The sequence below is a fragment of the Euprymna scolopes genome, chromosome 33 (assembly GCF_053919585.1).
Source record: "Euprymna scolopes isolate OS-2025 chromosome 33, ASM5391958v1, whole genome shotgun sequence".
Classification (NCBI taxonomy): Eukaryota; Metazoa; Mollusca; class Cephalopoda; order Sepiida; family Sepiolidae; genus Euprymna; species Euprymna scolopes.
This window is the reverse complement of record NC_136514.1, coordinates 2,850,068-2,877,039: the sequence shown is the minus strand read 5'-3', so window position 1 is coordinate 2,877,039 and position 26,972 is coordinate 2,850,068. Positions and strand designations below refer to the sequence as shown.

Here is a 26,972-nt window from a genome sequence, read left to right as displayed (position 1 = left end):
ATATATTAATATATGTAGATTTATTCATTTATTTTATAAGCGTATACATCAATTAGGCGTGTAGGGTAAGTGAGAACTCTTTATACAATAACAATTTGACACCTAATGCTTCTCATTAGAAGAGGAAGGAAGATGCTAGGTAACATAATAGGAAGTCGACGTCTAGCAATAGTACATTAAAAGCGAAACAAATATTGAGGCTGTTTAGAGGAACTAAATTGATATGATATAGGAGGAGTACAGTTTTTATTTTAAAATATAATGCAGGTAGGAGTATAGCACGTCACGATGGGTTCAATATATGTGAACAATATGTGTTATTAAACTCTCGGGGAGAACGTAGGGTAAGTAAATTGAAAGAAGGTGCTTATTTAATCCTATGTATTAATAGGTTATAGCTATGGAAGGGGTTTACTTGAAATAGGAGATTTATGCTATGTCGGTATATTTCAGAAGGGATATCGGAAATTATAACAGTCCTTTTTTTTTTTTTTTTTTTTTTTATTATTACATTTTCACCCCAAACAAGGCACATTGCCACTTTAATGTAGGGGGCTACTATCAGGGGAAACATCTACTGGGGTACTATGTAGGGATTAGGGCAGCGAGATGTTGGTTCACGTTGCACTTGAACTTATGCATGTCAGTACAGTTGGGGAAGCAGTGACCTGGAATGGAATTCCAAAGTCTAGCAGTTCTGGGGAAGAAACTACTGGAGTAGAAAGATCTTTTACATCTAGGGATCTCTACAGTGTGGGGGTGGGATTTTGTAGCTTGTCGGGTCTGTCGAGGGTGTTCACGTCGTGGGGGCACAAGTGCTTGCAGTTCTTCAGAGCATTCACCATTATAATACTTGTAGAACAGGCAGAGGGATGCAACGTTTCGACGATGGGACAGAGGCTGAAGTTTTGATGCCAGTTTAGGGCCTATCAGATTTGCGACTCTCTTTTGAACCCTGTCAAGGAGCGAGAGACTAGTAGCCGATGCACCGGCCCAAATGTGACAGCAATACTCCATACATGGGCGAATAGTGGCCTTATAGAGGTACAGGATACTTTCGGGTGTTAGAAGTTTTCTAGCACGGTAGAGAGAGCCCACCTTCCTCGCAGCGGCCCTGGCAATGCCCTCGATGTAATTGTTCCAGCTCATGTTTCTTGTGAACGTTAGGCCAAGGAGCTTGAAAGACGTACTCTCAGCTAAAGAGTTGTTGGCCATTGCTATAGGTGGTAGAGAAGGTTTCTTGTAATTATTGAATGAAACCAGTTTTGTCTTGGTGGCATTGAACGTTACCATCCATTTTTGTCCCCATTCCACTACTGATTTGAGGTCATCCTCTAGTGTTTCTGCCATTACTTTAGATATATGTTCATTTGTTTTCCTGTCGTGCCTGCTATAGAGTGTGGTGTCATCAGCATATATACCCATCTCAGAGGCAATTTTGTCGGGGAGGTCATTTATGAATATCAGGAACAGCAGAGGACCAAGGATAGATCCCTGGGGCACTCCCGCATTTATATTATATTGTTTAGACGTACGACCGTCGAGGACAACCTGGATTTTTCTCTTATCTAAGAAGGATTTAATTATGTTAAGTATTCTACCAGTGATACCGTAAGATCTAATCTTCCTGAGGAGACCCTCATGCCATACCCTGTCAAAAGCCTTAGATATATCTAGAACTACCGCTCTGCCCTCTCCCGCTTTGTCCAGTGAATGGTATATGCGTTCAGAGATTACAGTGAGGATGTCTGCCGTGGAACGGGCTTGTCTAAATCCATATTGATGGTCGGTCAGAAGTTTAGCATCTGTAAGGTGCTGGACTAGAGCATGGTTAATTAAGGTCTCAAATATTTTTGCAAAAAGTGGGAGGAGGCTAATAGGGCGATAATTTAATGGGTCAGTTCTTTCGCCAGAATTCTTGAATACTGGTACCACAGAAGCAGTTTTCCAACAGCTCGGAAAGCAAGATTCATTAAGGCATTTGTTGTAGAGTTTGGAGAGAACTGGAGCTACTTCGGCTGAGCACTTTTTTAATAGCACAGCTGGGATGAGGTCGGGTCCACATGCTTTGGAAGTGTCAAGGTTTTTTTTTTTTTTTAGTACTTAGAAGAAATATAAATTATTAGGAATATACTATAATAAGATAATAAATGTGAGGAGATAAATTATAAGGGATACAATATAGAAAATTTTTTAAGTGAATAAGATATATATATAAGTGTATATATATACATATATATATATACATATATATATATATATGTGTGTGTGTGTGTGTATCTTATATATATATGTGTGTGTGTGTGTGTGTGTGTGTGTGTAAATATATATATATATATTAATATTTTTATTTTGTTCAAAGCTTTTTTAGACTATATATATACATACATATATATATATATATATACATATATATATATATACATATACATATATATATATATATACATATATATATATATATATATATATATATATATATATATATATATAGTCTTAAGAAGCTTTGACAAAATAAAAATAAAATGTAAAAATAAAAAGGAAGAATGCAGTTTAAATTCCTGGAAAAAAAGAAACTAAATTTAACCTCTCGCAGACTTATTGCCAAGTGCGTCCAAGGATGGAATACTGCTGCCATATCTGGGCAGGAGCTGCTAAAAACAGCCTATCCTGCCTTGACAGAGTACAAAATAGACTTTGTGGCTTAGTGAGGGATGCCCTTTTCTCTACCCTGCAACCTCTCTCCCACAGAAGAGACGTAGCGAGCCTATCCTTGTTTTATTGTTATTTCCATGGCAGGTGCTCGTCTGAACTCCAATCTCTGGTCCCCCCCTCGCCAATCTTTCACGAAAAACACCCGTCTAGCTTAATCCACTGTGAAAGATTTCCCCCACTCTTTATCTGTGCCTAAATCAAAACGTGGATTCCATGAACAAAGCTTCTTTCTTAGAACTGCACGCCTGTGGAACTCTGTTCCATCTGCCTGCTTCCCACTTGACTACAACTTGGATGTCTTCAAGTCCAATGTTAACAAATTCCTAATGAACCACCCCCTTAAGTAAACACTTCATCAAATCTCCACACTAACGTACTGTACTTGCAATAACTCTTATCCCTGAGTGGCTTCCGGGCCTTGATAAGTGGTGACCACCGTGTAAAAAAAAAAAGAAATAATCCGACTTCCAAAAAGTTTATAATTACAGTGAATTCAATTATATACGGATGAAATAAAAAGGCATTAACTAAAATTGTTAAAAAGAAATAGACTTAGCATTTGCATAAGCCGATTTCATAAAAATCTTCAATTTTAAAACAGAATTTAAGGATAAAAAAGAAAACCTTAACTCAACTTTTTCGAAATAGAAAACGGGATCATCAGCTGCTTACCATGTAGCTGTTTCGGAGATTTAAAAATAGGGCAGCTGTTAAATACATGAATTTACAGTTGATAATAGCATTTCTCCAATAAGAAAATTATAATAATGTATATGAATAAAATTAGAAAAAAAATTAATAATATATATATATAAGTAAATTTATCAAGATTACAAGATCAATTCTACGACTTGTTAACTAGTATATAAATGCTATGAGAAAACAAAAATGCATAAAAGCTTAAGTACCTTTGATACCAGAGAGGCAAATAGATAAGAGGAAGGAAACCAAGCCCAATATATATATATATATATATATATATATATATATATACTATATATATACTCGGGGTTTTTTATTCAAAAGTAATGGACTAATGAATTCAACGAGGTTGTTAGATAGTGCTCAATAAAAAGAGCTGATAATACTTGTTTATTGTTATATAAACATGGTCACATCCTGCTGCTACAAATAGCCACTTGTTTCAATCAAACAACAGATATCATCAGGCAGCCACTTGACTATTCAAAAGTTCAATGAATAACCTTATTATGATATCTGTTGTTTGATTGAAACAAGTGGCTATTTGTAGCAGCAGGATGTGACCATGTTTATATAACAATAAACAAGTATTATATATATATATATATATGTATATATATATATATATATATATATATATATATATATATATATATATATATATATATATATATATATATATATATATTGGCTCAGTTGTTAGGATGTCAGATTTTCGGCTGTCAAAACAACTCTTTTATGGTCGGTTAAAAAAAGGATATCACACCCGAGGAGGACAGAAGAAATGATAAAAGGATCTTTTGAAAACAAACCTGAAGAAGTGTGACATCAAGAAAGACACATGGAAGACTCAAACCAACGACAGACAAACTTGGAAGCCAACTGGCGCCAAAAGCACTTTCGAGGCCAACCATATCGAGATGATGGAAGGTAGAGGAAGATAGAAGGATGCTCGCTAGCCAATACTTGGAATGGAAATGGAACAACCTGCTCGCTCTGTGAAAGGCGGTTCAAGGCCAAGATCGGCCTTGTCGGTCACTTCCGCACACACTAGAAACTATCCTCGAGTGTCTAAGGTCTCTCTGTACAGGGGTTTGTCAGAACAATCTGGCATGAGGATACTTTTTCCATCGAAGTAAACCCTGACCAAATATTCAAAATCACATAGTATTCGCTGCCCAAATAAGATCTCCTCACTACAGCTACTCCACAGCTTTTCCGAGGAATGGTGCACCTTCTCCAAGTGATATTACCTCAAGTAATAGCTGGATACTCCACCAGACTAGATAAATTCTTGTCCTGGAATCCAGTAAGACCATGAGCCCAACATGAAAGATATACTACAACGTATAAAAATGGTTAATTGGGATGAGGAAAATTATGTTCTGAATTTCTTTACTAACTCAGTGTTTGAGAGATAAAGAACTTTAATGGAACATTCGAATATCTATGTATCTCATATAGAGTTCAAGTGCTAGCCCCAGGTTGTGGGCCCCTTGACTTCTGAGAACTTCGACTGAAGACACAACGACCATCCTCACTGGTTGTGAAGAGAGAGATATGAAGCTGTATGTATATACAGGTACATAATTGTTTTTGTTGGAATGTACGCCTTGCTTTTTTCTCTCCAGTTTCCTTTCCCACCAAAATGCGAGAATGTAATTCACCCATCGCTTTCAATATACTTAATATGCCTGTAAGATGGTGGACTTGGAATAAAGTCGCAGCTGAAACATATATGCACATGTGTAGCCAACACGAGCATTCACTTTTTTTTTCAGGCTTTTATACTCATCTTCATAGTTGTTATTGTTTCGCCATGTCTCGGCCAACTTACCCTCTGGCCTTCTTCAGATGGTTAACAGCGGTGGGATAGGAATGCTGAGCCTTGTAAGTGTATTGCCATTTATTACTGCCTTCCATAGTTGATGTTGTCTCACCACATTTTTTGCCAACTAATCCTACGATCTGCTTTGGCTAGGATTGAAACCACTATCTTCAGACAATGCTCACATGGAACCGTAGAGACTCAACGCCTATATCCACTGCGCCATGAGACTTAAAGCAGGCCAGAGGATGAGTTGGCCAAAAACGTGGTGAGACAGCAACAACTACGGAAGGCAATAATTACTGGCGATACAGTTACAAAACTCTGCTTTTCCGTTGCGGTTAATCACCTGAAGAAGGCCAGAGGATGAGTTGGCCGAACGTGGTGAAACAACAACCATGAAGATGAGGATAACTGTTTGTAAAAAATTGAATACTCAAATTTGAAGCCGCATCTAAAATAAATAAAATGAAATAAAATAACATGGAATAAAGAAAAAAAAAAGTCGCAGCTGAAACATATGTCGCATGTGTGTAGCGTACATGTTTGCATAAATAAAAGTATCATACATAGAGCTCTACTTGATATACAGCACTGTTTTGTACACATGGGAGTTTTAATTAATGAGACAACAACCATAAAAGTACAACATAAATACGTTGCAAGATTTATAAATTGGCTACCGATCATCAACTTGTATTTACAAGGTAGAAGGATAAAATAATCACCCTAGAAAAGGCGACATGGTTCCATTTCCATTTGATGAAAACCGATTATAGATTTTAGTTTTACTGATAATTTAATAAAATTAAAGATTTTTCCTTCTATCATTATTACCAGCAGTGAAATATTTTGCTTTAAACAAAATCAAAACAAAAAAATACAATTAATGAATAGGCACAAATTTTTCCGGTTACAATACCGATTCCGATACCCTCAAAAGTTCCGACTTTTCCGATTCCCGATTCTGATTTCGATTAATCGTCCCAAAACCAGTGCTGACACAACTTCACATAGCCTAACAGCATAAAAAAGAACACATTTCAAACAGCTTTTGAAATGATGCATCATTTTCAGAATTCATTGTCAGGAATGTCTCGGCATTAAAAAAAGCATTTTTTTTTTTTTTTGCTAAGTTGGTTGGAAAATATGGAGTCGGCATCGTTATGTGCTTCCATTAACAATGCTTAGTTGTTTGTTAGCAGTTTGATTTTTTTTTTTTTTACATGGACGTCACCACTTATCAAGGCCCAGAAGCCACTCGGGGGTAAGGGTTATTGCGTGTGCAGTAATAAATGGGATAGTATTGTAGTAATCGTTAGTATTGGAGATTTGATAAAGTGTCTTACTTAAGGGGGCGGTACATCAGGAATTTGTTCAAGTTGGACTTGAAGACACCCAAGTTGTAGTCAGGTGGGAAACAGGCCAACGGAAGAGAGTTCCACTGGTGTGCACTTCTAAGAAAGAAACTTTGTTCATGGAATCTACGTTTTGGTTTTGGCACAGTTAAAGAGAGGAGAAAATTATTGACAGTGGTTCCAGCTAGATGGGAGTTTATCGTGAAAGATTGGCGAGGGGGGACCAGCGATTAGAGTTCAGACGAGCACTTGCCATGGAAGTAATGATAAAACACAAAGACAGGCTTGTAACTTCTCTTCTGTGGGAGAAAGATTGCAGGGAAGAGAAAAGGGCATCCCCACTAAACCATGAAGTCTATTTTGTACTCTGTTAAAGCAGGATAGGCTGTTTTTAGCAGCTCCTGCCCAGATGTGTCAGCAGTACTCCATCCTTGGAAGTACTTTGCTTTTATATAGATAGAAAATTGCATCAGCAGTGAGATATCTTCTGGAGCAGTAGAAGGGTCCTACCATTTTTCCAGCGACCTTGGCAAAAAACTTGATGTACTTGTTCCATTTCAAGTCAGGAGTAAAGGTCAATCCCAAAAGCTTATCAAAATATGGAGCCTCCCCTACGCGAGAGCCATCCATTTCAATTGATGCCAGATGAGGATCAGAGTGTTGATGATGTAAAGATAGGAGCTTGGTTTTAGATGCATTAACAGTAACCAGCCACCTCTTCCCCCACTGTACCGTGCACTTAAGATCAGAAGATAGAGAATCAGAGAGAACTTTGTCATTTACAGCCTTAGATGTGTTGCCTTCTTTTTTGCCGATTTCACAGTTCATTGTTTTTGATAGCATTTAAACATTAATATAGGAGAACATGGAATTTAGATGTAATTGTGTTAACTGAATTCAATGTAATTTACTTGTGTTATGGATTTTGCTTTTTGCTGTCGTATAATATCTTTTTATAGGTCGAACTATAGTCTTTTGAAGAGCATCATAGATACAAGAACCAGAATTGACATACACAGAATAGAACGATAAAATTGTCTCCCTAGAAAAGACGCCATGATTCCATTTCCGCTTGATTAAAACCGATTTTATTTTTTTGTTGTAGACTAATTTACTAGTTGGCCAGTTATGTACAAATTCCAAGAGCGGTAGGAGTCAAGTTACTTGAATTGATTTTTTCAATAAAAGCTTTAAAATAATGATAATAAAATATGATATAAATGCAGGAGTGCCTCAAGGGTCTATCCTTGGACCTCTATTATTCCTAATATTCATAAATGACTTCCCTGACAAAATTGTCTGTAAGATGAGTATATATGCTGATGACACCACTCTCTATAACAGACAGGACAAGAAAACAAATGAACACATATCTAAAGAAATGGCAGAAACACTATAGGACAACCTCCAATCTGTAGTGGAATGAGGACAAAAATGGATGGTCACATTTAATGCTGCCAAGACTAAACTTATTTCCTTGAATAATTACAAGAAACCTTTTCTACCACCAATAGCAATGGCCAAAGACTCTTTATCTGAAAGTACATCTTTTAAATTCCTCGCCCCAACGTTCACAGGAAACATGAGTTGGAAAAATTACATTGAGAGCATTGCCAGGACCGCTGCGAAAAAGGTAGGTTCTCTCTACCATGCTAGAAAGCTACTAACGCCCAGAAGTATTCTGTATCTCTATAAGGCCACCATTCGCCCATGTATTGAGTATTGCTGTCATATTTGGGCTGGTGCATCTGCTACTAGTCTCTCACTCCTAGACAAGGTTCAAAAGAAAATCGCCAATCTAATAGGTCCTGAACTTTCCTCTAAGCTTCAGCCTCTGTCCCATCGATGAAATGTAGCATCCCTCTGCCTGTTCTACAAGTACTTTAACGGTGAATGCTCCGACGAAATAACCCCCGACAAACCCGACAAGCAGCAAAATCCCACCCCTTCACATTTGAGATTCCTAGATGTAAGAGAGCCTTCTTCTCCTGTAGTTTCTTCCCCAGAACCACTAGACTTTGGAATTCCTTTCTGAGTTCCTGCTTCCCCAACAGTACTGACATGCAGACGTGTAATGTGAACCGACATCTTGCTGTCCAACTCCCCACATACTAACCCTGTAGTATATGTCCCTGATAGTAGCCCACTACATCAAAATGGCACTGTGCCTTGTTTGGGGTGAAAATGTAAAAAAAAAAAAAAAAAAAAAAAATAGTAGTATTGTTGTTTTCTTTAGGGCGACACTTTTATCATTCCACTTTATATTATGCTGTTAAAGATAAACGATTTATTTAAATTCGACTAATAAACGAGAATGTTATATCACTAATACATGATTTTTCCTTTTTTTTTCAGATACGAAGAAATCAGCTGGTTTAGTAAGTATTTCTTTTCTTTTGTAAATAGCGTGACTACTTAATGTTGCCTTAGAATTTCTCATAAGCATGTCAATGACCCTCATCACAGCCTCTTCCATCTCCACAATTGCCTCATAACGACAGCCTCCAAGGTTTTCCTTGAGCTTAGGGAATAATTAAAAGCCACAGAAAGCAATGTCTGAATTACAAGGAGGGTAAGGTATTGACCATCTTCGTCATAACGTCTTTCTTTTTGCTTTTCTCTGAGCAAGCTTGGGACGAACTTCGTTCAAATTTTCCAAATTTTCAGTTTCGTCGCAAATAATTATGCACAGTTCCCACACTGACATCAAGCTGTTGACTTAATGTCTCGATAGACACACGGCGGTCCTTTTCCACGAAAGTATTTATTTTGCCAATGAACTACGGTGACTTCCTTACTCTTCCCACACCTCTCATTATTTCTCGCCTTCCTTGAATCTCTTATGTCACTCAAAAGCTGATGCTCGATTCATGCAAGATGGTCCAAAACCAGTATGAAGTATTCCATTCGTTTCAGTGGCATTTTTTTTCAAGTTTAAAACAGAATTTTATTGCATATCATTCTTCTAAAATGTCCTCACGTCCAGATTGCATTTTTGAAATTCACCAATTGTGACAATCAGGCTTTAGTAGGGTGTATTCTAATTCCTGCTGTAGCTGTTCATTTTAACCTGAAATCGTAAAAATTAGTCAGTCATCCCATACGATGTATCGCAATAACATACTGAATTTTCAAGAGTCTATGACAATTTTAAATGCCTGTACAAAAAAATCTGAAAACTTATTGAAGGTTTATCGTACGTTGTAGCTGAGGCATAGTGGTAGACTGCAATAATGATCAAGATTTATGGGGGAATTCTAAATCGGGAGTTGTGCAACAAAATGCTTTTTTTTTTTTCAAATTTCAGTTAAATTTTTGCATGTTTGTACCCTTGGGAGAATACAGAGTAGGGATGGAACTCCAAAAGCAAACAGTCTGATGAAAGAATCTAATTAGAATAGAAATTTGTTTTTACAGTGGAGGGGTGGAATTTTGCTTCAAGCTAATATTTGCTGAGGTATTTACGTTGAAGAGGCACACCTGTAGTCAGAGTATATTCTCTGAAAGTACTTGTAAAAAATGCATAGAGATGAAGCATTGCGATGATGAGATAGGAGCTTAAGTTTCGTAGACAATGTGGGATCTGTTATGTTAGAGACCTTTTTAACTGCCCAATATATATATATATATATATATATATATATATATATATATATATAGAGAGAGAGAGAGAGAGAGAGAGAGAGAGAGAGAAACAGAGATTAATGGTTAGTGTATTAACCCAAATGTGCCAACAATACTCCACCATTTCATGGTGGTCAATAGTGGATTTTTAAAGATACTAGCAGGTCGCCCGGCATTGCCCAGTCATGAAATACTCTTAAATATGATACTTCAATTCATGCAGATTTTATATTTATTGTTATCAAACTAATCCTCTACTGATTATTATATTGTACCGAATATATACTAATGATTTCAAAATTTAAAAATACGACTTGGATCCCATCAGCTAGAATTGAAACAAAAGCATTTAATACTCCAGCCTTAGTCTTTCCCGTTTGATCTATCGACTGTTAGTAAGAAATCGTAAAAAATTTAACGACTTTAACGTCTAAATATATATTTGCGCACACGTAGAAGAGCACTCTCAGTCGACTTACTCTTGCCCAGTTCAATTTTTAATCATTATAAATCGAACATTTTCCACAGGCCCAAATTCCTTATATTTAAAGTTACAAGCTTGTAAGCAAAAAATTCACAGAGGAAATTTGGTAAAGATCGTTTCCTAGAAAGAGAGACAAATAACTGATATATATATTTAATTATTATAGTAAAAAATAATTATGACAACCCTTTAAGAAATTCGTTTCTTATCGTTGAGCACTTTCAGTTGAGTTAAAAGTCGGTCAATTTAGCTCTTATGCGTAGATCATCGTATAACGATTAGATCACTGTCTGTCTGGCGTAAATGAACACTTAAAATTAAGATGTTTAAAATTCAACGATATTTCAAGCGGTTAATGGTAGCCGAATGGATTAGATCTCCGCTAATCGAGCCAGAGATGTCTCGTGATACGGTGCTCGAATCGTTCGACTGGTAGTAATCGTGACACCCTGCACTGAAGATTCCCGAAAGGATGAAACACTAGTGTCTGTAGGTATTTAATTATTATAGTAAAAAATAATTATATATATATATATATATATATATATATATATATATATATATATATATATATATATATATAGATTGATAAGATACTAGCAGTTGTGAGAAGTGTTTTTTACCATGGAAGATGAAGCAAACTTGACAGTATCTTAAATATATTAATTCCAATTCAAGTTAGCTTTAATCAGCGAAACGAAACTATTCAAATGAAACAAAGAGTTGGCCCACGCACATTCACTTGCCCGTTACGTCTTTTTATTTTATCTAGTCCTATTAGTAATTTTTTCTCAATGTCTTCGTACATAGAAATAGCCATTAGGAAAGAATTACTAATAAGATTATGTAAGATAGGAATACAAGTTATACAGGCTGTCCAAATAGTCACTGAAGAGTTTCGAACTTAAATAGATTCTTTATTTTTGATATCTCCTGAAATTTTCACACAATATGGCTAAGAAATTAGGAAATGAAAGAAAAACATACAAAATTCAAACAATATATATGAAAAATAATCTTTTAAATGGTGCCCAGTTTCAGCTTCGCATATTTGTGCTCTTTCCAAAATGTTATTCACGACACATTCCAGAATCTCTACATTGCGATTTAACTTCCTTATTTCGTTTCGGTGTCCTGAAAAAGTCTTTTCCTAGAAATAGGTGCATTATACATGGACAAACATCGAGATCCACAAAAGCGATATAACATAATTGGTTATCGAAAAACATAACTGTTAATCGAAGTCAAGATATCTGACTAAGAAAACACAAATATTGTGGATTGGCAGAAATAAGCTAATTGTTGAGTAAAACCACATTTCCGACACGTTAGAGGTCAGAGGTTACCACGACCGAAATATTTTCCGAATAATTCAATAATGTGTAATGTTTTTTTTTAAATTTTGGTTTACAAGTGTTAACTAGTCTGTAGTTTTACCATATCATTTTTATTATTTTGAAGTGATCAAAAATATATTAATCGAACAGAAAAACAAACTGTTAATTGAAGTCAAGATATCTGATCGAAAAAAAATATCGTAGATTGTCAGAAATAAATTAATTGTTGAGTAAAATCACTTTTCAAAGTTTAGCAGCAGATTGAACATGCTCGACACAGAAAGGATGCCGTAGGATTTACTATTGAAAAGAGCATATTTAAACATTCTGTAAAAAAAAAAAAAAAAAATCTGTACCCTCCACCCAATTAAAATCGTGGAATGCGTCTAGTTTTAACGCATAGAAACGATTTGTTTTTTTTTTCACGATAAGTACTCAAACAACTCGTTTCTTCATGCATTAAAAGAGAATTTCACTTTAATGCGTTTTATATAAATTATTATTTATCTAATATTTTTAGAGTTATATTATTATTATGATTCAGACTATTAATTGAGTCGGTTGCACAGCAGGGAACTCATATTGCGACTTGTAACAGGTTCATGTAATACGTGGGGGGACATATATAACGGATGGTAATGACAATTCTGATGGGAAGACGTTCATGTATATTACATCACGACGATGACTGTGACAATTCTTGGAGACTTCATAGTAAATACGGACTGAGTGATGTGATGTGGGATGCAAGTTCTTAACACAGAGGAGGGGGATACCTAATCTTCGAAGAGTTAAACAATGTTCATTATAAGATGATAAACACTATTACCTTTCGTTCGTGATGAAGGATGTGACACGACAACAGTTACAACATAATGAGGACTTCTTTATTTGTCTGATCGGCCGGTCGATGACGTCAGGAATTCAGCTTGTATCTACATGGTCTAAATCTTCTATCCTTCGCCTCTAAGGGACTCTTCTCTCCAACTGACTATGTCAACTCTTGGTTGATCAACTCTCTGACTCCGAATCCATAGAATCATATATTGAGAAATGTTCTTTGTTTATGACGTCAGAAGTGTGTTTTCAAACGTGACTAATTTTCACGTGGCTTTACATATGTTTGTCCAAACACACTTCTGGCAAACAAAAGAATCCTCAATTCTAATCTAACCTATTTTTAAACAATATATTTTTAATTTGTATTGTCCATTTTTTTAACTGACATTATTTAATATCTAGATTTCTAAAGAATGCACAATTTGTTTCTTTTTCCGATATAAGCAGTATTGAACTATTTCTAATAGAATTTACAATTTTTCACATTCCATTCTCTATTATCTTTAGCACTTGCCTTCGGGTTCGATTCTAAGCTTGTCCTAATCTCATTTTAACTTGGCTAGTGTGTCTTCTTTTTTACATGGGAAGCGGACAGCCCTTTCCATGTAACAGAGTTAATATAACCTTTGATTTTGGCCAGATTAATTTTATCAAACTCCGGAATGTCACGGGCGACATGAAAAGAGAATTAGGAATTACTAAAGATTTCAACCTGTCATAATTGATTGAACGAGAACAAACTACCCCTTTGGATAAAATAAAGGCTTCCATTTCGAAATTCTCTACAGATTAGTTGATTACACATAAAGATTTCCGACATGCATCGGAAGCAGGTCAGAGGTTACCTCCACCAAAATGTTGTCCAAATAATTCAAATAATAAATGTAATGTTTTTTTAATTTTCTTTTTTGGTTTACAAGTGCATGAGTGTTAACTAGTCTGTAGTTTTACTACACAGTTCATATATTATTGGTGCCCCCCCCCATAAACGGAGGGTGCACTTGTAAATTCACTCTTGTCCATTCGTCCGTTCGTCTGTCTGCACGTTTCTCAATAACTACGCCTTTGAATTTTTTGAAATTTTGCACAAACATTAAACATGATATGAGTAAAAAAATAACAGAACGGATTTTCTGGGAAAACTCCGGTTGCCTCCCCTCCCTTATGGCTACCTTTCGGGTTAAAATAGCTAAAATTGACACTTTTGTGCTTATTAAACAAAATTGATGTCTTGGATTTTTATAAAACTTTCTGAAAAGTTGTAACTAACTGATTTCTATATAATTTTGTTTGTCTATACTTCGCGATAACCCCGAGACCTCTTTTAGTACAAATAAAACACTCTATTTTTTGGGACTATTTTACCATATTTGTCCTAAATTTTCTGTGCATGTCTATGTAGCAGTTTTGCATGGTGCAGAACTCAAATTTACATATGTTAAGGCCTAAACTGCACCGTTTATTCATATTCACCAGGATTTGATGACGCTGGGGACTTTTGGAGCTAAATGGGGTGGAGAATGCTGAACTTAATCATTTTTTTATGCCTCGTTCACTGTGTCATGTTCATGGGACCATGCATGCTTCACTTGTTATTATCTTGATTCCAACGAAACAATAATTAATCTTTCATTTTTAAGTGATTAAAAAATATATTTTGTTTTATATTTTAGGTAAGCCGATTCAAGAAAATATTTATTGGAAACAAAAATATTCGAAAAGAGAACAATAATAAACACAGGGTAAGCAATCAAGTAATCTTACTTATTTAATGATGGAAACTTATTTAATGATAGAAACTTATTTAATGATAGAAACTTATTTAATGATGGAAACTTATTTAATGATGGAAACTTATTTAATGATGGAAACTTATTTAATTATGGAAACTTATTTAATTATGGAAACTTATTTAATGATGGAAACTTATTTAATGATGGAAACTTATTTAATGATGGAAACTTATTTAATGATAGAAACTTATTTAATGATAGAAACTTATTTAATTATGGAAACTTATTTAATGATGGAAACTTATTTAATGATGGAAACTTATTTAATGATAGAAACCTATTTAATGATAGAAACTTATTTAATTATGGAAACTTATTTAATTATGGAAACTTATTTAATGATGGAAACTTATTTAATGATGGAAACTTATTTAATTATGGAAACTTATTTAATTATGGAAACTTATTTAATGATGGAAACTTATTTAATGATGGAAACTTATTTAATGATGGAAACTTATTTAATGATGGAAACTTATTTAATGATGGAAACTTATTTAATGATGGAAACTTATTTAATGATAGAAACTTATTTAATGATAGAAACTTATTTAATGATGGAAACTTATTTAATGATAGAAACTTATTTAATGATGGAAACTTATTTAATTATGGAAACTTATTTAATGATGGAAACTTATTTAATGATGCAAACTTACTTAATGATGGAAACTTATTTAATAATGGAAACTTATTTAATGATGGAAACTTATTTAATGATAGAAACTTATTTAATGATAGAAACTTATTTAATGATGGAAACTTATTTAATGATGGAAACTTATTTAATGATGGAAACTTATTTAATGATGGAAACTTATTTAATGATGGAAACTTATTTAATGATGGAAACTTATTTAATAATGGAAACTTATTTAATGATGGAAACTTATTTAATGATGGAAACTTATTTAATAATGGAAACTTACTTAATGATGGAAACTTATTTAATAATGGAAACTTATTTAATGATGGAAACTTATTTAATGATAGAAACTTATTTAATGATAGAAACTTATTTAATGATGGAAACTTATTTAATGATGGAAACTTATTTAATGATGGAAACTTATTTAATGATGGAAACTTATTTAATGATGGAAAATTATTTAATAATGGAAACTTATTTAATGATGGAAACTTATTTAATGATAGAAACTTATTTAATGATAGAAACTTATTTAATGATGGAAACTTATTTAATGATAGAAACTTATTTAATGATGGAAACTTATTTAATGGTAGAGACTTATTTAATGATGGAAACTTATTTAATGATGGAAACTTATTTAATGATGGAAACTTATTTAATTATGGAAACTTATTTAATGATGGAAACTTATTTAATGATGGAAACTTATTTAATTATGGAAACTTATTTAATGATGGAAACTTATTTAATGATGGAAACTTATTTAATGGTAGAAACTTATTTAATGATGGAAACTTATTTAATGATAGAAACTTATTAATAATGGAAACTTATTTAATGATGGAAACTTATTTAATGATGGAAACTTATTTAATCATGGAAACTTATTTAATGGTAGAAACTTATTTAATGATGGAAACTTATTAATAATAGAAACTTATTTAATGATGGAAACTTATTTAATTATGGAAACTTATTTAATGATGGAAACTTATTAATTATGGAAACTTATTTAATTATGGAAACTTATTTAGTGATGGAAACTTATTTAATGATGGAAACTTATTTAATGATGGAAACTTATTTAATGATGGAATTTTATTTAATTATGGAAACTTATTTTATTATGGAAACTTATTTAATGATGGAAACTTATTTAATGAAGGAAACTTATTTAATGATGGAAACTTATTTAATTATGGAAACTTATTTAATGATGGAAACTTATTTAACGATGGAAACGTATTTAATGATGGAAACTTATTTAATGATGGAAATTTATTTAATCATGGAAACTTATTTAATTATGGAAACTTATTTAATGATGGAAACTTATTTAATGATGGAAACTTATTTAATGATGGAAACTTATTTAATGATGGAAACTTATTTAATGGTAGAAACTTATTTAATGATGGAAACTTATTTAATGATGGAAACTTATTAATAATGGAAACTTATTTAATGATGGAAACTTATTTAATGATGGAAACTTATTTAATCATGGAAACTTATTTAATTATGGAAACTTATTTAATGATGGAAACTTATTTAATGGTAGAAACTTATTTAATGATGGAAACTTATTTAATGATGGAAACTTATTAATAATGGAAACTTATTTAATGATGGAAACTTATTTAATCATGGAAACTTATTTAATTATGGAAACTTATTTAATGATGGAAACTTATTTAATGGTAGAAACTTATTTAATGATGGAAACTTATTTAATGATGGAAACTTATTTAATGATGGAAACTTATTTAATGATGGAAACTTATTTAATGATGGAAACTTATTTTATTATGGAAACTTATTTAATGATGGAAACTTATTTAATGATAGAAACTTATTTAATTATGGAGACTTATTTAATGATGGAAACTTATTTAACGATGGAAACGTATTTAATGATGGAAACTTATTTAATGATGGAAATTTATTTAATGATGGAAACTTGTTTAATGATAGAAACTTATTTAATGATAGAAACTTATTTAATGATGGAAACTTATTTAATTATGGAAACTTATTTAATGATGGAAACTTATTTAATGATGGAAACTTATTTAATTATGGAAACTTATTTAATGATGGAAACTTATTTAATGATGGAAACTTATTTAATTATGGAAACTTATTTAGTGATGGAAACTTATTTAATGATGGAAACTTATTTAATTATGGAAACTTATTTAATGATGGAAACTTATTTAATGATGGAAACTTATTTAATTACGGAAACTTATTTAATTATGGAAACTTATTTTATGATGGAAACTTATTTAATGATGGAAACTTATTTAATTATGGAAACTTATTTAATAATGGAAACTTATTTAATGATGGAAACTTATTTAATGATGGAAACTTATTTAATGATGGAAACTTATTTAATTATGGAAACTTATTTAATGATGGAAACTTATTTAATGATGGAAACTTATTTAATTATTGAAACTTATTTAATGATGGAAACTTATTTAATAATGGAAACTTATTTAATGATGGAAACTTATTTAATGATGGAAACTTATTTAATGATGGAAACTTATTTAATGATGGAAACTTATTTAATGATGGAAACTTATTTAATGATGGAAACTTATTTAATGATAGAAACTTATTTAATGATGGAAACTTATTTAATGATGGAAACTTATTTAATGAAAGGCATGAAAGAATGCTGTGAAAAGTAAAGGTTTGAGAGAGAATGTCACTAAGTCCAAAGTGATTATTAATGTTGGAAAACTACAATGATAAAAAGTTCCCTTATTCAGTCTGTGGAAAGCAGAAACTCACTTGTACTGTTTCGGCACGTTAGTAGTAAAGTGAAAATACTGGTAGGCCGAAAGAGAATAACCAAGTATGTTCACATCTAAGCAGGAGCTACTCGGCCCACCCTATCTTGATAGAGTTAAAAACCGGCTCGAAACCCTGAAAGTGATGCCCTTTTCTCTTCTCTGCAACCTGTTTCCCACAGAGGAGACGTTTCGAGCCTGTCTCTAGTCTGTCGTTATTCTCATGCCAAATGCTCGTCTGAGCTCCAATTTATGCCCCTTTACAAAACTCTCCCAAATAACACTCGACTAGCTACAACCACTATCAACAACTTCCCACACTCTATCTGTGCCTAAATCTAAGCACAAATTCCATGAGCCCAACTGCTTTCTTAGAATTACTCGCCTGTGGAACATTGTTCCACCAGCCTGCTTCCTGACCGATTACAATATGGTAGTTTTCAAGTTCAATATAAACAAGTTCTTGTCAAGCTATCCCCTTAAATAATCGAAATTATACCCAAACTACACTATTAACGATTATTACACTAGAACCTTGCATCCATTAACCTTTATTCTCCAGTAGTCTTCTGGCCTTGATAAGGGGTGACTGCCTTGTAATAAATAATAATTTGGATACAAGACGTGTTAGAAAGTGAAGAGGAATATTATTTTATTATTGGAATCCTTTAAGATGAGCAATTTATATATTTATGTATTTGCGGACTGTTATTCTTATTTTCATAGTTGTTGTTCCATCATGTTTCAGTCAACAATTCCTCTGGCGTTTGTCAGGTGATTAACCGCAATGGGATAGGAATGTTGAGTCTCTTACCTGTATTCTAGTAATTACTGCCTTCCATAGTTGTCGTCTCATCACGTTTTTGGCAAACTAATCCTCTGGCCTGCTTTGGGTAGGATTGAAACTGCTATCTTCAGACAATGGTTAACTGGAATTATACGCCTCTATCCACTGCACCATGGGTTCCAAAGGATAGAGGTGTTGAGTCTCTACAGTTTCAGGTGAACATTTTCTGAAGACGGCGGTTTCAATACTACCCAAAGTCGGTCAGAAGATTAGTTTGCCACAAACACGGTGAGACAATAAGAACTATGGAAGGCAGTAATTAATGAGGATACAGTAAGATAGTTAAGAGACTCAGCATTTCTATCCTGTTGAGGTTAACCACTTGATGAAGGCCCAAGGATGAGTTGGCCGAAACGTGATGAAACAACAACTATGAAGATGAGGATAACAGTCTACAAATAAATAAATAAATAAATAAATAAATAAACAAATAAATAAATAAACAAATAAATAAATAAATAAATAAACAAATAAATAAATAAATAAATAAACAAATAAATAAATAAATAAACAAATAAATAAATGAATAAATAAATAAATAAACAAATAAATAAATAAATAAATAAACAAATAAATAAATAAATAAATAAACAAATAAATAAATAAATAAATAAACAAATAAATAAATAAACAAATAAATAAATAAATAAATAAACAAATAAATAAATAAATAAATAAACAAATAAATAAATAAATAAACAAATAAATAAATGAATAAATAAACAAATAAACAAATAAATAAATAAATAAACAAATAAATAAATAAATAAATAAATAAACAAATAAATAAATAAACAAATAAATAAATAAACAAATAAATAAATAAACAAATAAATAAATAAATAAATAAACAAATAAATAAATAAATAAATAAACAAATAAATAAATAAATAAACAAATAAATAAATGAATAAATAAATAAACAAATAAACAATAAATAAATAAATAAATAAAGAAATAAATAAACAAATAAATAAATAAATAAACAAATAAATAAATAAATAAACAAATAAATAAACAAATAAAGAAATAAAAAAATAAACAAATAAATAAACAAATAAATAAATAAACAAATAAATAAATAAATAACTAAACAAATAAATAAATAAATAAATAAACAAATAAACAAATAAATAAATAAATAAACAAATAAACAAATAAATAAATAAATAAATAAACAAATAAATAAACAAATAAAGAAATAAAAAAATAAACAAATAAATAAACAAATAAATAAATAAACAAATAAATAAATAAATAACTAAACAAATAAATAAATAAATAAATAAACAAATAAACAAATAAATAAATAAATAAACAAATAAATAAATAAATAAACAAATAAATAAATAAATAAACAAATAAATAAATAAACAAATAAACAAATAAATAAATAAATAAACAAATAAATAAATAAACAAATAAACAAATAAACAAATAAATAAACAAATAAATAAATAAACAAATAAATAAACAAATAAATAAACAAATAAATAAATAAATAAACAAATAAATAAATAAATAAATAAACAAATAAATAAACAAATAAATAAACAAATAAATAAATAAATAAATAAACAAATAAATAAACAAATAAATAAATAAATAAATAAACAAATAAATAAATAAATAAACAAATAAATAAATAAATAAATAAATAAACAAATAAATAAATAAATAAATAAATAAATAAACAAATAAATAAATAAACAAATAAATAAATAAATAAACAAATAAATAAATAAACAAATAAATAAATAAATAAACAAATAAATAAATAAATACATAATAGAGATTACATATATCTGAATAACGAAATTATTGATGTTTGGTGTTTCCATTGGAGCACGTGGTGGAGCCAGTTTGGGTGCTACTACAAGCAATTGGGAGTTGCAAAGTAAGCAATCACTAACCAGCATAGCGTTACCATCATCAACCACGAGAAGAGTGCGTGGGTGTGATAATTTATGGCATTTTTGAACTCACGTTCACCCCCTAACAAGTCATATCGCCACTTAGACCCAAGAGGCTACTATTTGGGACCCTGTTTAGGTAACATACAAACAATATGTTGGTTTACGTTACATTTAAACTTCTGCATATCAGTACAGCCAGGGAAGCAGGTAGCAGGAAGGGAATTCCAAAGTCTAGTTGTTTGAAGGCAGAAATTATTAGAGTAGAAAGCTTTCTGGCATTTAGGGACATCAACAGTGAAGGGGGTGATTTTGTTGCTAAGCGGGTTTGTTGGGGATATGTACGTCGAGGGGACACAAGTGCAACGAGTTCAGCAGAGCACAATCCATTAAAATACTTGTAAAACAGGTACAGAAATGCAACATTGCGGCGATGGGACAGTGGTTGGAGCTTAGTTAACAAAGTGTGACCTATTAGATTGAAAACTCTTTTTTGGACCCTATTCAAGAGGGAGAAACTAGTGGCAGATGACCAGCTCAGATGTGGCAGCAATACTCCATGAATAGGTTAATGATAGCCTTGTAGAGGTACAGGATACTCTCAGGCGTGAGTAGTCTTCTAGCTCGATAGAGGGAGCCCACCTTTTTTGCAATGTCGTCAATGTATTTGTTTCAATTTATATTGCCCGTGAGTGTTAGGCCGAAGAGTCTGAAGAAAGAATTCTCAGATAGGGTGTTGTTTTTTTTATGGATATCCATGGTTAGAGAGGCGTCTTGTAATTGTTGCTGAGTGATTGAATTTTATGGAAATAAATGATATGAGACTGATACGCTCGATGTGTGATGTCAGTCTTAAAAATAGGCTTCGATCTGATGACCTCAGAGAAAGATTCAGCCCGAACAGTAGAAAGAATGGAGAGTTCTTGGGTTAGTAGGTGTAGAACAATTGTGGTTGCATGGTCAGTTGTTAAGAGACGGCCGAAGAACGCATGTGAGAATGTGATAAGCAATGACGTGAGAGAAAGACCCGGGCAGAGATAGGTTAGGGTTAGGGTCAAATGCATGTAAAACAGACATAAAACGGAAGAAGTTGTTGTTGTTGTTGTTTAAATAAGATTTAATATCTGGGTGCAGTTACTTCGCTATTGTAGGATTAGTAAGTCAAAAGGGAGGAAAAGAAAACAAAGGAATGTATATAAAAAATTTTCTTTAAAAAGAAGGGTATTTTAAGAGTAAAAAAGACAAAGGAGAGTATATTAACATAAAAAAAACAAAGAAGGGTATTTTAACATAAAAAGGAGAGTATTTGTACATTAAAAAAAGAGAAACATATTTTAACATTATTAAAACAAAAAAACGGCATTTTAACATTAACAAAAACAAAGGAGGGTATTTTAACATAAAAAACGAAGGGCATTTTAACATAAAAAAAAGAAAGGCATTTTAACATAAAAAAAACGAAGGGCATTTTAACATAAAAAAACGAAGGGCATTTTAACATAAAAAAAGAAAGGCATTTTAACATAAAAAAACGAAGGACATTTTAACATAAAAAAACGAATGGTATTTTGACATAAAAAAACGAAGGGCATTTTAACGTAAAAAACGAAGGGCATTTTAACATAAAAAACGAATGGTATTTTCATGTGTCGTCACCTTTCGAAATAATACAAAGTTGGAATAAACGGAGAAAAAAGGGAGAATGTTCATAAAAGTACTTATTCCTTGTTTCTTTTTGTTGGTCGAGTAGCGGCCACAAAGAGGAGTGTTTGCCGGCTTTAACATCGAAAGCGGGTGACTTCTTGCTTGATTGCAGCTGTATCTTGTTTCCTTGGTGTTTTGTTTCCCTTTTCTCTCGTTTACAAAAATCATGGGTTTTTATTTTTTCTTACGGCCTCCATAGACACGTTGGCTGTGTGTGCGAAAAATCTCTACCAAACTCCTCTCGTAATATTTAGTCTACGGAGTAGAAATTTGATATATAGGGTATTTGGACATGTATCATTCTTTCGATTTGGATTTTAGCCGGCAAAAATTGCTGCTGAGGGGTAACTTAGAAACAGTCGACTAAACATGTTTACAAAAACAAACTGATATTCACCGATTAAACAACGTTATTTTTTAACAATTTATATGCGTATGGGCGTGGCTCAGAAGCTAAAGAATGCGGCTGGAGAGTCGTATGTTCCGATTTCGATTCTGGCCAATGAAGAATTTGCTCTATAATAATAAATACGTAATCTGTATAAATTAAAATATCTTAAGCGTGTCTTTCGACCAGGCAACGCTGGGCGGCTTGCTAGTATTAAAAATCTATCAATAAATATTTCCAAAATTTTTTTTTCGTATTTGAAAAGATTTTAGAATGCATAATATTAAGACAACATCTAATTAAAAAGAATGAAAATCAAAATAGCATTGGATATAATCGCTAGTCATTAAACAAGATTAACTGAATTCCAGTTTTTCCTGAAGATTTCTCTATTATTTTCTCGAATCCAAATCTTGCAATGCATTTTGATCATAATAAAAATAACTATTCTACACTATGGTAGCAGAAGCGTACGCGTGGACACTCGTATAGAAATGCACGCGAAATGACATCAACAGTAGTGAAAAATAAAGACTATAAAAACGAACGATCACGTTAGAGACGTGGATGACGTTCGAGAGCGCGTGCGAGGTCACGTTCGGAATCATGTTCTATTCGGGTAAGTACCCGGAAGTAAATGCCGTTGTTACAAAACAAAAGGAGTCGCGTTATTACTTGTTTTATGTTCCTTGCGACGTACGCTGTCTACAACGTGTTGGGTCCACATGTGTAAACGTATGTAACATTAGAATTTTATAAATTGTTTTTAATCTTCGTCAGTGACAGAAAAGTAGTGTAGTTGGTTTGAGAAATTAGTTTTACTTAACCTGGGACGGGTCATAAAAACTTTAGGTGAATTGGGAATCATTTTTTCGAAAATAAATTGGAGTTGTTTTGTGTTAATTGACGTCCATTTTCTTTTTTACGTTTTTTTGTACAGGGTATTCCAAAAGTCATGGGCACATTTTGACATTAAATATCTCGAGAACTATTAAGGATATAAAAACGCATCTGGTATATTTAGAAATCTTGTAATCTCAAGTTTTTCATGGAAAGTAAAAATGTTCAATGGGAGCACCATTAGTCGCACGACACACATCAAGCCGATTGTCCAATTCTTGCCAAACGTGTCCCAGCATTGCGTTGTCCATGGTTGCAGCAGCATCTATTATTCGAACATTCAGCTCATCAAGGGGTCTTGGAATGGGAGGCACATAGACCAGCCCTTTCACAAATGCCCACAAAAAAATCGTGGTCGCTGTTTCCCAAATTTTTGCGAAATGCACGTTGAACACGTGTCCATGGTTCAGTTTTTGCAAACTCAAGCACAGAAAACGACTTTTCTGGTTGAATGAACGCCATTATTGGATCTGTAAAGAAATGAGAAAAAAAAAATCAATAGTTTTACAAAAACAAACAAACAAACAAACAAACTTAATGCATTTAGTTTTAAAATGGCAACACTTTCAACTTACTACCATTTATAGTTAAGCAAGTATGAGCAACTAAAATGTGACACAGACTTTTGGAACACCTTGTATATGTGCATGTATATATTTATCAAACGATACCATAGCAAGACAAAGTAGCAACTAACCCGAAGTATTGATATTGTTAGTAAAGTTTTTTTCGAGGTAACGGTAAGTTGATGAAAGATGTAATATACAAAGAATACTGTTTGACGCAGTTTTTTTCTTTTACCCAAACAAATCTGCCATTTTCATTTTTGTGAATATCTAAAAGAAAAAAAAGGAGAAATTTCTATCTTATATATATATATGTGTGTGTTTTTCTTTTTTTGTTATCGTTATAGTATGCGTCATCAAAACGTGCTGCTATGGCCCGTAGTCACACGCCGCTCTCGGTTCCGGATTTGCCGCCTCGACAAAGCACTCATCCCATTTACTTACCGAATCAGCACTACCAAGCACAAAAGTACAATAGCCAACCTTCGCTCAGAATGTACAACGATTTTTGAGAGGTGAAGAGGTACATTGATGGAAGAACGCGCAACAATGTTAATACGAGTCAGATGACAGATGAGTTACTTCCCTTGAAATAAACGACCGGAAGTAGTGATTATTTAAGGCAGATGTATTGAGTGGGTATTTATTTGCTCCCCCACCGAGCAAATTAGGCACAAGGCCAATTTTTTTAATGTATTGAGCGTTTAGAGTGTGACTACACATGCATGTAAGGTTCCAATTACATCCCGCTGCGAGCAGTCAACATTTCTGCCTTACATAGTTTGGAAACTTCCGGTATATTTGTTCAAGAGGAAAAAAAAAACCCTTCTTTTACCTGCTATGAACACATCGTGCCTTCAACATTAATGAGATGTCAGTGGAGGGGGTCAATAAGCTTGTATTTTATTGTAAAAGTGCTAAATTAGAAATAAATTTGATCATTTGGACCTTTCAGAAAATAGATGAAATTATTATGTAGTTACGCATTCAAAGTCTAATGGCTGCATGTATTGTAGTATTGGAATCTCCTCTCCCTTTCTCGTCATTTAAAGTCACGTGCCCCTTGTTCAAGCATCAGACGTTTTTTCTCTAGACATTTTACAACGGCATTCTCCAGGTCTCAAAGTTCAGTGCGGCTAAACTTCTGCAGTGTCTACTTATGTAATCACTTGCTTCCAATTCTTTTAAAACCAACCAAACTTCATGACATACAAAGCATCTACGTTTCTACAGCGGTTTACCCAACATGGCGTTAAATGTTCCATATGTCTGATTCGTCATTAATCTGTTAATCAAATTTATCTATTTATTGTGTCCGTTATTGGGCACCATTTTTTTTTAGTCATAAGCGTACTTCAATTTTTTAAAACGTCATATAAACAAATAAAAAACAAAAAAAAAACAAAATATAACAAAAACAAAACTTACAGTATATGTAATCTAAATGTACAGAACAAATTGACTTAAATATTTCATCGAATAAACTCTATTATATATATATATATATATATATATATATATATATATATATATATATATATATATATATATATATATAGTGTTATAATGGAATAAATCCAGAGGAAATCCGGGTATGAGAGCTCAATGTGGTAAACAGAGCAATAAGATAAAAATTATAACACGGAAATTACATAATTGTCGATGCAATAATTTATTTCAACCTTATGGTATTTTCAAGCATCTAAATCAGACAATTACATTTTTGATACTGAAAAAGAAAAGAAAAGATCCCTACCACCCTCTCTATAAATGTATTAAGTGGATTGCTACTACCACCACCTTTGGTTTTTTGAGGGTCGAAGCCCGATCTTTTCTTTTCTTTTTCAGTATCAAAAATGTAATTGTCTGATTTAGATGCTTGAAAATACCATAAGGTTGAAATAAATTATTGCATCGACAATTATGTAATTTCCGTGTTATAATTTTTATTTTATATATATATATATATATATATATATATATATATATATATATATATATATATATATATATATATATATATATATCCTGAGACGACATTGTTAAATTCCAGTGGCAAGTGAAGTACAGGACGACTGGAAACAAATGCTGAGATAAGCGGAGAGCACATACAGTGCCTAGAATTCCCAAATAGTCACCCATCTGGTACTAACCAGGCTCAACCTTGCTTAACTTCGGTGATCTGACGAGAACCGGTGTGTCAACGCGATTATGCCGTACATTTATGCATATACAGGTATATAATAAAATGGTAAAAAAGGGATTAAATAAATATATGGCCATTTGCAAAACGTCATCGGGTCTCAGGCTCCTTTCTTCATCTAAATTATACATGGTTAAAATTTAGTTATACAAGAATTGAAACATACTAAAGTACTTAGATGAGGTTGTGGGGGGGAATGGATATAGTAATATGTACATTTACAATATAGGCGAGAAGCAGAAATTAAGACGTGTAAAAAAATAATACAGAATTTACATATAAAAAGATATATAAATATGGTAAAAGATTCTCTG

At 32.3% G+C, this 26,972-nt stretch overlaps 1 protein-coding gene and 1 pseudogene across 5 annotated transcripts in view; one reads left to right on the top strand and one right to left on the bottom strand.

Annotated features, from left to right (window-relative positions):
* Positions 1-25,681, top strand: part of LOC145258090 (uncharacterized) — an 86,560-nt gene extending 60,879 nt beyond the window's left edge. For all 5 annotated transcript variants that reach the window (XM_080115825.1, XM_080115822.1, XM_080115823.1 and 2 more), the window contains 3 exons: positions 8,959-8,981; positions 14,562-14,630; positions 24,803-25,681. In XM_080115825.1, coding sequence (XP_079971951.1) covers positions 8,959-8,981; positions 14,562-14,630; positions 24,803-24,967 — 257 coding nt within the window. In that variant the 3' untranslated portion in view covers positions 24,968-25,681. The remainder of the gene's footprint in view (positions 1-8,958; positions 8,982-14,561; positions 14,631-24,802) is intronic.
* An 879-nt stretch (positions 25,682-26,560) lies between these two features.
* Positions 26,561-26,677, bottom strand: LOC145258375 (5S ribosomal RNA; annotated as a pseudogene).
* Positions 26,678-26,972: the final 295 nt, after the last annotated feature.